This window comes from Echinococcus granulosus, assembly GCF_000524195.1.
Source record: "Echinococcus granulosus chromosome Unknown EG_S00023, whole genome shotgun sequence".
NCBI lineage: Eukaryota > Metazoa > Platyhelminthes > Cestoda > Cyclophyllidea > Taeniidae > Echinococcus > Echinococcus granulosus.
The window spans coordinates 854,845-867,144 of NW_020170403.1; the positions used below are offsets into that span (position 1 = coordinate 854,845).

The window sequence follows — 12,300 nt, forward strand, 5'->3', positions numbered from 1 at the left end:
ATTAATAAATGTTTTTTTTAATTTACTCAACTTTTCAATGGTGGAGGCCGCGACGTTCTCCTCACTCATTTGGAACTGTAAGGATAACTAGTGTTCTGGGCTGTTGAGCTGGACATTCCCCTTCCCGTAATACGAGAGTTTAGGTTCGTTGTCAGAAAGTGGAGTTTCACTGAATGAACTTGAACGGAGTTTTATTTGCGTGGATCTCCAAGTTACTGTTTTTGCTTCGTTATCGGTTTTCGCCCTCCAGAAATGGTGGGTTTTTTGTGTAATATTTAAAAGATGCAGTTTGTCACCAATGCCGAAGTTGAATACCTTCTCTCAAAAATACTACCCTAAGCATTACATTTACTTCCGGTTATAAATGGACCTTTAAAGTTAACCCTATACGTTTCGTGATGCACTGATAGTGGGAGTTATTGAAAATACGAGGTAACCCTTGGGTTGGCTTTTACTTGTTCCTCTTTCAGCGACTTGGCAGCATGGAAAACGTCTCTCCCAAGGATTCAACGTCTGGCGAGACCCGTACCCGTCCCGGTAAGCTTCTAACTGTTTTGTGTGCAGATTTTCCTATTTTATTCAACTAATTATTTAGCTCTATGCTGGCTTTTGTCTTACCTCATGGGATTGCTTTTCAGACTTTGATGGGGAATGGTGCAAGACCTGGCTTCGCCTCCATCCCGAGCGCATTTCCCACCTCGCCATGGGTTCTACGGCCTTCGACAAGCCTGACGACGCTAAAGTTCTCTCGATGGCTGAACAATGGCTTTATGCACCGACCGCGAGATTTAAAGATAAGCGTCAGCAACTGCATCAGCGTTACCGGCAGCACCAGCAGCAGCTTGTGTCCACGAAACTCCATGTTGGTCATCCATTCGGCGCTGACTTGGTCAAGTCGGCGACACTCGATGGTGTGATGAAACCTCATTATCATCACTCGCCTAAAGACACTCCTCCTTCTCCCTTTCCTTCCGGCTCTGATGCTGAGAATCGGCGCGAGGCCGGCGGCGGTGGTCGTAGTCACAGTCGCCACAGTAATCGCGTCGGTGGGACTAGCTTTGATGACGATTTTCTCGTCACTGCATCCGACCCTGAGCTTTCCTCCCTCCGATTCACCTCAGAGGGCCGGTTGCCAGCCTCACCGATGGTTCTGCCGTCGCAGTCAGCGCCACAGTCATCGTCGGATAGTAGAGCAAGATGGGCGAGCGTCCCGGCGATGGTGCAGGTAGAAAGGGCAGAAAATGTGGAGGAGGAAGAGGTCGGAGGTGAGGATGCGGATCCGGTGGTGGCTGTGGTTAAAGCCCATCGACATCGCCCGCATCGGAGGGGCTCTCTCAATAAGGTACGTGGTTTGATTATTTTCCTTCTGGTTATCGTCGGCTTTGATTGATACGATAAAGTCGTTTTGTGAAAGAAGTTAGAGATGCGTATTTGTCTGGAATGGAAATTTACATTGCTTTTTCGGAACTTGCTTGCGGAACGAGGAAATGTTGGACTTCGGATCGAAGAGTAGTATGAAAAACCTCTTGAGCAGCTTATTCATTTGCATACAAGTAGAGTTTCACTCAATCCACTTTCAAAGATTTGGTGACTCGGGTGTCAAAAGACCCAGAATCTGCTAATGCTTTTTTTATCGGTCCACCACTAACTGGCACCATGCATGACGGCTTTGATTATGGCACCGAGTAAATCGATCACGGTTGGTGACTTCCCATCACAATTGAAACGAAGAGTTATCCCTAACACCCATCCATTCACCTCTGTCTACTTATTCCACCACCTTGTTAAGAATTCTGCTGTCAAAACGCCCCTTGTTGTCGATAGCACTCTCGACCGAAATTTCATGTCTAATGACCTAAACAGGGATTAAACAGAGGGAAAGGTTGGGGGAGGTAGGAAATCCTGGAGGAAGCTTCAGCATCTGATTCGCCTTACTTTCTCTCGCTTTTCTTCATTCAGCGTTCAAAGCGGCATCTCTCAAGTGAAACGCAGCATCAGAATCCCTCTTCCTCTACTTCAATGGAGTTCCGATTATGAGTAAGGTGGAATTGCCTGCCGCGTGCTATTACCTCTTTTCGCCTACTTGAGATCAGCCTCACTTTCTAACCAGCTGCCTAGTTGACCTTATGCCCACTGTTTACCTTTTTGCCCCATGTAGGTTCTCTGGGAGCCTCTGTTTCCCTACTCCGCCTCAGAGGAGCAGCTGAGCTCATCGGGCCCTCGGACTAAGTGAGACATGTACAGCAATGTTACCCTATTTTACCTCCTGTTCTCGTTCTGCTGCACGCTTTATTCGCGGAACTTCCTGTAAATTTTACTTCTTTTACCATCTGCTCACCTACCTGTGTGTGCTTTTTCTTTTTCTGGGGAGGGAGGGCAGCCAAGTTCTCCCTCCTTAGTTACCTTTGCGTTTCTCGATTCGTTTTGAAAGTAAGATGGCATTGCACACGCATCATTCATGATGTGTGCGCGTGCGTGTACAAGTTGGATCGAGTCAAAAAAGCCACACCTATTTTGATAGATTTGGCATCTCCCTTTCTTCTTGTGGGTTGTGGAGGGGGTGGTATAGTTTGGGATTAGCTAGCACTCGCCGACTTTGAATCAACTGTTTCAGATGGAAAGGATTATTGACAGCGTCACATTGTTTGAATTGGGCATCAAAGTGTTTTAATTCGAGAGTGCAGTATTTGTTGTAGATGTAGACGGAATAGTAAGTTCACTCTAGATTTGATATGAAATAAAGTGACATATTTCCTACTCAAGTTCTTCGTGGATGTATCGGAAATTTGCTTTTCGAAATCACTCTGTCTGGGAGACTTGAAGCGGATCAACTGCCTAGCACCAGGACAACGCCATTTCCGAGGTTTGATGAAGCGGAAAATTACCGCCAAATTGGTGAACTTCAGCTGCGACGAGCGGGCGTCTGACTTCGAATCCATCCATCAATGTGGTGTCAGTTACTCCATTCAACTATCTGGCACCAAACGGGTGCCGACATTTCGTTCAGTCCTGAACTAAGGCACAACCCATTATTGCACATTAAAGGAGCCTCTTGTCGGCTTTACTTTGACGTTGCGGTGGTGGCTTGAAGTCATGCTACTTGAGGTAGGTGCGATGAGAATTTCATGATTTGGTTGGCACGTTACCCAAATGTGACGTCAAACAACTGACTGCATCAGGTGGCGCGACGCGCTGCAGGGTGTTACTGGTCTGTGGGTGATTACATCTTTTGGCTGTTAAGCAGCAGTAGACTAGCTCAACAGAAAACTACTAACAGCTGGTGTCATTGAAGAACATCGCGACATCCAGGCTGTGGTGGTAGGAACCGCGTGTGCATTTTAGCCCTCACTTTAATGGCTTCGCGGTGCTTAGCTTTTTTGGCTTAGGGCTACATAAAAAGCCCTCCAACCCGGGATAAAACGGAACACTCAAGATAGCTTTTTGTTGACCAAATTATCCGTCGAAGCGGGTTCATTTGCTCTTTTTTTGCTGAGAGGTGATGAGGATTGTAACACCAGACGTGGGCATTATTTTACTGGCATTCTACAATCACAGTTGGGGCTAATCTCCACCTTGAAAAGCACGCCTTCGAACCATGTTCTGGAAACACACCATTCCCAGAAACACTTCTAGCTCTCACAACGAGCTTCTCGAAGATTCGTGCCTTTTCAATGATCCGTCCCACGCAAAGTGATTGAATGTTGAAGATGGCAATCGGTGCACTTCTGTGTGGCTCATTTTCTGCTATTCTTCTGCATTTAAACTGTGGCAGTGAATACTGCACCTCCCTGAGACTTCCCTAAAGACGATTGAAGTCACAATCCCGAGGCAGAATTTGTATTGCCAACTTAAGGAGGACCTGGGGGCTATTGGCGCAGCCCGGAGCTTTCAGTGCCTACCACCAAAACAAAACAAAAAACGAAAACGAAACGCGCTTTCCTTGGTCAACCACCTGCACCAGCCATCACGTAATCGCTGCTGCAAGTAAACACCCACAAACCAGCCTCGCCAGCCATGGAAGTTGCGTGCAACTTAGGAGATATCTGACTGCTACATCACCGATCCCTCCTGGCAGTTCCAAGGGTTCTAGAGTCTTTCCCTGCTTGGGAACTGCATTGAGGAAAGGGTGAATGTGCTGACTACCACGCGTGTCCATCGCTGGAACAAAAGCAGAGTAGATTAATAAGGAATGGGGTTCAAGCTAGTTTCGTGGGGATATTATTTAGCCTCAGTTTCTCCTTGTCAATTTAACCTCGTTTCGGCGCTGCCTAGCCCTATCTTTCTAGGATTTATCCAGCTGGTAGAAAGGTGGAGAAGGTATCTCGTGTTCATTTTTATTGAAATCTTCAAACAGGTACCGTAGACACCTCCGTAGCGAACTTTCTTAGATAGTTTACGGTTGTTAACAGGATTCCTGTAGAACACAGGACCGGGGTGGCTGCAGGACATGGACGTCACTTTCAACCCTTCTGTTACACGTCATCAGAGATTCTCCTATCTGTGGCATATGCACTTCTTCTGTCACGGTGTTTTATCCCCCAGCAGTAGAAATCATGGTGCTTGACCTTTGGGGTCGGGCTCGCTATCCGCTGCCAACAATGTAGTGTCCCGAGGCTTTCGCAAAGTCGAAAGAAGGGCTACTTCCTGGGCAGAATGTCTATTCGGGGGAGGTGGGGCACCGGCATGATTGGAGGGAAATCTTAGCGCAAGTGAAGTCGAGAGGCTCTACGATCCCGCGAAATCAAAACGAAGAATTTAGGAAACGGTCAAAATAATACAACTAGTGCCCAATTTTGATGTTTAGAATGACCATCAAATGTGAGGTGATTTGGCCCTTGTTCATTTACACATCTAGCAACTCTGCCTCTTCGATCTTTGCGGTTTGGACTTTTATTCTGACGACAGGGCCCTCCAGGAATTTCTATAGCCTCTCACTCCTTCTAAGCGTTTACCATGACTTTCGGTTAGACTTAAGGACCAACGTTGGTAGCAACGATAGACCAGCCTGACCCAAATGAAGCCCAATCCTGATTTCATCAACCGGTTGCCGAAGGAAGATATCGCCTAAGAATGGCTAAAAGCTGGGGACATTTATGACAGAATGAATAAAACGACGTCTACCCTTGTAAACTCCCGTGTTTTACTTCCATGCAGTAAAATCAAGTTCCGATTAATCAAGTTTACCACAAGGAAAGGCTTGCAACAATTTTTCAAACATAACGACTTCAAAAAGTCTTTGACCATGATTTTTCCCATCTTGTTTCTTTGCATTTTTACTGCGAAGGAGCGCTGCCCAGGCATTAGCACCCTCTTCCAGATAGATGCTTCCCTGATGCAATCTGCTTTGCAGAGGAAGCAATATTGAGGGGTCTTGACCAGACCTACATCGCGCACTGCCGCAAGTAGGTAGCATTCTCCCTAGGACGTGACATAGCTACACCATCTTCAGAACTATCTCGCTGACGATTCCATCACCCCCAAAGTCAGAACAGCTCGACCGGCTAAAAGTTAACGCTATTGAATGGAGGAAGTCCCTCAAAAACATAACTACTTCAATGACATTGTTGAGGACTTTTGTAGAGAGTGTACTGAGATCTTAGGATCTTCCGAAATATTCACATTCCTCGTTAGTATTTGCCAATGTTACCACATTTCCATACGAACATGGCTTCGTTCTTACAAATCCGACGTCTACGGATCAGTTGAACTGCCGTCTTCAGAGTGAAATGTGATTCAGTGTTGCGATTTAAGAAAACACACTGAAAATGGTTGCCCCCTGAAGATATTACCACTTCATTGTCAAGTAAACAAATTAAATACCTGCGAGCACCAGGTTGCTAAATATGGAATGCCTCGTCTCCATGTTTGCAATCTTGTGCCAATGGTTTGACTTTTGGCTACGCAATTGCCGTTCTTTTGAAAGAGCCCTTAGAAGTGATTCGATGAGCCTGACGCCCTACATTTAAGGTACTTTGAAAGTACATTTCCACTTGTCCCTATTCCATTATGATAACGGTTGTTTGGTTAGTTTTGCTTAACTACATCTGGACGGAAATTCTGCAAAGGATGATTTTCTGGACATCAGAATGTCATTAAAGGTTTTACTTAAACCCCATTCCAAAAATGACTGCCATCACATACTACTGGAAAATCTCCGAGGCACAAATGAGGGAAGTAAGAGACTGCGCCATCGACCGAGTTGTCAAATAATCTCTTTCTCCAACTGTGACAGAACTCAGGTTGCGCTAAGCGATCACGAGTGTGATTAACCACTCTTGTGCACAACTTGTGTGGGTGAACATCTCCTCCATTTCGTCTTTCTGCATTGTGCTCAAGTCGTGTCACGACATATCTCAAGGTTGTGTTACAGGCTCCAGTCACAAACGATCTCTCTCTCTATCGCATACACTTCCAGTATGATTTTGAAGGTCAATGATGGCATTATCCAATTATCAACTTTATGCGGTGGTTTGCAAACCATCCATTATGTAGTTATCCTGTGCTTCAGATGCCACTCATATTAAGCAGGGGTGAAAAAAAATCGGCTCAGGCAATAAAATGAAGCATCGAAAATGCCTTAAGTTATAAATATAGGCATAAGTCTTACAATTTGATGAAAACTAAAGTCAAGTAGATTCCTTACCCTAAATGATTATTTAAGACGCCTTAGGAAGCATCGACAACAGTTGCACACTGAGTTTGTTAATTACACAGTGAATCGGCAGCAGCTACAAGGGCATCTATATTCAGTGCACTTTTGTCTGGAATCTTTGTTCAAAGAAGCATTTCAGTCCAGAGATGGAATTCAACTAATTGGTTAAGGCCTAACTTGCAAGATCAGAGCCATGCTCTTATTGAAAGGCGGTGAAATTGGCATCTTCGACAAGGTCTCGCGACTTGCGGAATCCGTCAACCACAGGTCGTGTCAGACGGTGCTGTGTTTGGCTTGGAATAGACTTCCAACACAAACTCCCATCATCTAAGGTGTATTGTGTCTTCTCAAGGTTGTCACAAGCCCTGTTGGGATGAAAGAATATTTTGCATTGACGTCGTCATCAAGTTTTCGTTGGGGTTGGAGGGTGAAATTTGTAGCTAGGATGTCCTTTGATCTTACCAAGCCACTTTGGCTCAACTAAAAGCGCAAATCCAGTCCCTTTGTGAAATACACTGGTGGGGAGGGATCCACCGATTTTGCGGTGATTGGGAATACATAATGCTCCACAAAGCGTTACTTAGACGCAAATCGCTATCTATGGCAACAGGCAACTAAATGCAAGGTCTTTTAAGATATCTTCATGGGGCTGATACTTATCTCCATATCTGTGCCTACATGTCACGTTGTTCCCACCTCAGTACTACCCAGACGCCTTTCTGGTTTCCATCTAGGTACTAGAGACATGAAGATGTTACTTGTTCGCACCTATCTCTTGCCTTCATTTGAGAACCGAAGGTAGTGCCTTAACGACTGTTTTTGAATCATTCAAGTGTGTTGCAGTTTCAGCTGTCAATTGTCTTCTTGTAAAACACGAAGTTGGTGACTGTAAATAGCATTTATGGCTTAAATCCCTTTACCCTTTTGCAGGAGTGATCAGGCATTGGCAGGATATTTGTCCATTTAGGACCAAACTGACTCGTCCAGTTATTCTTTAGGATGCGATAATGCTTGTCGGTGTAGAAAAAAAGGGATGCTATTACCCTCTGAAAGAGGTAGACACCTGCAGACTTGGTCCTCTGACAATTCGGCATCATTATACGCACAGTGGCTAGTGCTATGCAAATTCTGAGTTTCTACAGGCGAAAATTGAATGTTTGCTGTGTCCACTAGATACTCCTGATTAGCTTCTCACCTATTCTGGTAGATTTGAGGTCTGATTGAAGCCAAATCCACACTAATAGACGCATTAAAGATGATTGTGAAATCATGGAAGGTGAATGTCTTGCATTCCCACGCACACGCAGTGACTCGTGTCGGCGGCGGCGGCGGTGGTGGAGGCGAGATTTGCAAAGGAGACAATTATCCAATTTTCCACTTGCAGAAAGCCATGCCACCACACCCTTAGACTGACATAGCAATCATGAATGCCATTCAAGCCTGTTTATGGGGGCAAAACTTTTGCGTTTTGCATATCACCTAACTTGCAAACGTTTTTCTGCCATTACAGCCTAAAGAAGGGAAGTTTTCTTCAGCTTGAAACATTGTTATGCGAAATCTAAGAGTGTAATAAATGCACTTTTTCTATGGATTCAGGATCCGGTTTGAAGATGATGTCTAAGCGTCCTTCAGCTTTGCGTTGAAAGACGTTTGAGTAATGCCGAAGCAAGTGCGAAACTCATTTCAAGTTCAGTTTCCGGTAATAAGTTGCAACGACTAGTCTGCTTTAAATGGATAAAACAAGACCTTCAGTACTACTTTTACCAAAAAGCTAACCATTTTCCACCAATAGAAGTCCCTAGGCATTATATTACTAAGAATATTTGAACCGATCGTAGAAAGAAAGTGCACAACCCGTGAAAGAATGTAGATTCGTAAATAAATATACACAAAACACCAAAAGAATTTGAAGCTGGAGATAGGAAATAGAGAGCGACTTTGAAAGTGAAGCAGAATGCCTTGGGAGTGAATGAGCTAACAGTCGCCACCGTATTAGGCTTTCAAACTCTGAATCATTTCCCATCTTTAGGTACCCAAAACCTAAAAATGCGCTCACTTAAATGAGGTGTCTGCCTCATTCATGTAAAGGCTTTACCAAGCATTTACAACCTCGTTGTGGCTGATAAAACTGACGATTTCTCGTCCACCAATATGTATGTGGAAACGCTTCTCCGGTGGTAAACGGTTAAAACGACTCTGTGATTTTGCTGCAAAACATTCTTTTTGCGTTTACTGTTTTTGAAAAAGTTACGAATAAATTTCGAGCCCACTGCATTAATCTATGGTTCTACTGACCATTGAACACTCTAGATAACTTGCAAAATTTCTCTCCAAGACTGGGCTGTACCCGACTCCATCCGCAATCTCAATAGCTAAAACCACTTCATTTTATTAAATTTTTGACTAACCTTCGATTATATATTTGATTTGCAGACTAAATCAGTCCTCGGTAATGCAATACCTTCCCAACCAAATACGAGAACATTCAAGTATTGGAGAGAGGGAACGAAAGATTTTCAAGCTACAACAAGGGGTCATCGTACTGGGACTCCAGATCATTTTGGCTCCACCTTTGTGCTTCTGGTGGGTGGCAGTGTCATCGGGCCAGCACTTTTGCAAATTTGCGTTACACATTCTACCCGAGTGTTATGCCCTCCTTCTTCTTCAGGAAAGACTTGAGGTGTTCCATTTGTGGCACCGGAAAGCGAATCCGATCCGAAGGGAAAAACACCACATTTCCTACTGCTGGGACGGAAGTGGGGCATATGCTGCAGGTGGGAGAACCTGTGACTGCTCCTAACAGAAGTATTAAAAATGACATCTACCTTCAACAACTGCCCCAATTCCGGGTTCTGGAGGAATGGTGTTATTAACTGAAGCGTCACCAGCCGTGGCCATGAACTGTCTGGAAAAATCGTTATAGAGCTGTTCACGATATCCGTATGAAGATGTTATTGAAGTGAACATGCGAAAGCTCCTCCACCCCTCCACTGGCTGGATGGCACCCTGATAGATATACGACTGGGCAGCACAGATGTGAGAACAACGTGGTGAGGCGAAACAGACACGAAGCCGAATCTCCACGAAACTAAGTTCAAGCACCGTTCTTCTTTAAAGAACTTTGCCTTTAGCCCAGTATTCCTACGACTAGTGATAAACATACTTGATGACCTGCACATTTCCCTTCCCCTAATGCGATTCCTAAACAGGACAGAACTCCAGATCTAGTAGAATTATCGGAAGGGATCAGTGATGTGGACGTGGATGGTTCGGGGATGATTTCCTTACAGCACCAAGTACGTTGCGATATCTGATGCAGCTGGCTGACCAAAAAGAGCGCGGGGGACGACGCTCAAAAGAAGGGGAAAGGTCACGTAGTGGTTTGATTTTTTGTTTACATCTTCGTTTTGTTTTTACGGTAGGCACTAAAAGCTCCACTTTTGTACTTCTGCTGGGCGGTATGGCGTTCGGGCTGCGCCTGCAGCCCTTCTGTGCATCTGCAATGCAAATTCTGCCCAAAAAAACTACTAAATGCCTGGTCTTCAAGGAAGTCATGGGGATCTACAAAAATACCAAAAAATACAAAATTAGCACCTAACTTGCAGAAGTATAGATTCCCCTATACCATACTGGCCGATCCTGTTTATCAGCCATGTCGTATTCACTCCCGTCGTTGCAAAAAACGCTCGTTTAGTGCGCACAAACCGGATGAGATGCAGACAGCTAGACAGTTTGAGCGAGAACAGGATGACAAGGATGAGCGAGCACCAAATGCTGATTCTGCAGAGCCGTCATGTACTTACTGAACTGCTTAGTTTTTGGGCAGTGGATGGAGTCATCAACCAGTCTTGAGTAGTATCAACTGAATGAATCCTAAAACCAAAAGAAGGCCACACTACGCTTCCACAGAAGTCGACTAGACTCATCAACTACGGTGGGAGGGAAGATAGCCTCGACACCATGAAAAATAAACGTTTCCTGCAATAGCGGCCGAACTTCCACAATCCCCAGCCACATCGAATCAAAACATATGTATACCAAATCGTGCCACCCAAAGCGAGGATGGAGCTACTAAATTCAGAAACGGGATCGCCCACACTTCATATGTTTGACCAACCCCGCTTGCAGGACGGCACACCAAAGAAGGGTTCAGTTTCAAGCTAGATGATGTATATGTATAAGATGTATAACAGTGCAGATATAGAAAGAAGGCTAGCACGCAAACAAAAGTGATAAGGGTGGGACGCACGCATACAAGAGGAGAGTAGGGGATCGGGGACAGGCACACGAATGTATAAACACACAAGAAAAGGAGAGGAAAGGGTGGGACGGTGTAGAACTTCAAGTCTTCTCTTCCATCCCACCGGTGGCTGTGTCTATCGGAGTAGCCGGATTACTGACCGCTTGCTGTTGTTGTTGTTGCTGCTGCTGCTGCTGCTGCTGCAGTGCCAATTTAGCCTGCTTCGCGGCGGTAAGGTGTTGGGTCAACTTGGTAAGGAGGCCTGTGTGACTGAGATTTAGCCTATCCGACACTGGAGGCATTCGCGGAACCAGGGTGAGGAGGCGAGACACGTCCTGCTTCATCTCTGCCAAGTAGTCCTCCATCATCGTCAAAGCTGAGAAGGAAAAACTTTCTACTTATATGGCAAAGGTAGACTCAACTACTTAGCAGATTCGCATAAGTGGGACTCGAACAAGGCCTAGTGCCGCTTCACAAGTCAGCCAGCGCCTACCACGATGAATCAATTGGACGAGCGACTTGTTGCCAGCCAGCGCTTCCGCATAGACCTGTTGTTGTGCCACTGCCAAGCACTCTAGCTCATTGAAACGTCGGTTGAGACTCTGGACGGTATCCTTGGGGTCGCAAACGATATTCTGGTGTGCCGCGCGCCGCAATTGCTCCTCGATAATGAGCGCCTGCTCCAACAGCTTAAAGCGTCGTGCAAGGAAGCGATTCTTCATTTCTAGGTAGTTGGGCTTCCCCTGATCCGCGCGGAAGGGTTCGTTCACCAGAGCGAACCGTGGATCGTTGTGGATGTCCTATTTTTGTTTAAAAAAGGCAAGAATGGTTTCTACTGCAAATGTCTAAGAACGATGAATTTGGCGGTTGAAAGGTGTGTCAAGTTAGCTGTGAAAACCCGACAGTTGCATTAATTTCCGTCAAGGGTCATTCGACCTTTTTGTGTCGAGAACAAAGCTACGTCTAGACACAGATAGCTTGAATTGTGGTTAGTACACGGACCAGGCTATGGGATATCATCCTCCCTAAAGCATAACTATCCAAACAAACCCCTCCCTCCGATGAAACTCACTTAACAGAAGACGTGACATACAGGAGCTCAATCTAACTACATGACTTTTCTAATAACGATGAGGTAACGCGGATTCAATAGTATGAGTGTCCCCCGTTCCGCGGCAGATTGAATACCACGAAGCTGACGAGTGGCCAAGGGAGGGCTGAAGAAAAGTTAGAAGCAGAAACGAAATTCGCCACGTGGGCCATTAATGGGCTCTGTTCCTCGTCTAACAGCCCCTTTATACAGCAATGATAAAGCTATCGCATCCACGTACGCATCATAACGTCTTCGGGAATAATTCAAACACTGAACAATAAGGTCGAGAAGTTGGCTTGTAGAGGAGTATTGAGG

General features: G+C 45.4%; 3 protein-coding genes across 3 annotated transcripts in view; 2 read left to right on the forward strand and 1 right to left on the reverse strand. All coding sequences in view use genetic code 11, as the record gives it.

Moving 5' to 3' along the window:
* The window catches only part of EGR_04021 (Neuropathy target esterase sws), a gene marked incomplete at both ends in the record, with an annotated part of 19,889 nt that extends 16,962 nt beyond the window's left edge, over window positions 1-2,927 (forward strand). The window contains 4 exons of the mRNA XM_024493270.1: window positions 471-537; window positions 639-1,342; window positions 2,159-2,229; window positions 2,816-2,927. Coding sequence (XP_024352369.1) covers window positions 471-537; window positions 639-1,342; window positions 2,159-2,229; window positions 2,816-2,927 — 954 coding nt within the window. The remainder of the gene's footprint in view (window positions 1-470; window positions 538-638; window positions 1,343-2,158; window positions 2,230-2,815) is intronic.
* Window positions 2,928-6,123: 3,196 nt separating this feature from the next.
* EGR_04022 (hypothetical protein) lies at window positions 6,124-10,458 on the forward strand (the record flags this gene model as incomplete). The annotated part of the gene is made up of 3 exons (XM_024493271.1): window positions 6,124-6,174; window positions 9,086-9,235; window positions 10,258-10,458. The coding sequence occupies 3 exons, from the start codon at window positions 6,124-6,126 to the stop codon at window positions 10,456-10,458; spliced, it is 402 nt and encodes a 133-aa protein (XP_024352370.1).
* A 67-nt stretch (window positions 10,459-10,525) lies between these two features.
* Window positions 10,526-12,300, reverse strand: part of EGR_04023 (Chromodomain-helicase-DNA-binding protein) — a gene marked incomplete at both ends in the record, with an annotated part of 31,427 nt that continues 29,652 nt past the window's right edge. The window contains 3 exons of the mRNA XM_024493272.1: window positions 10,526-10,581; window positions 11,017-11,268; window positions 11,386-11,692. Of these exons, the coding sequence (XP_024352371.1) occupies window positions 10,526-10,581; window positions 11,017-11,268; window positions 11,386-11,692 (615 nt within the window). The remainder of the gene's footprint in view (window positions 10,582-11,016; window positions 11,269-11,385; window positions 11,693-12,300) is intronic.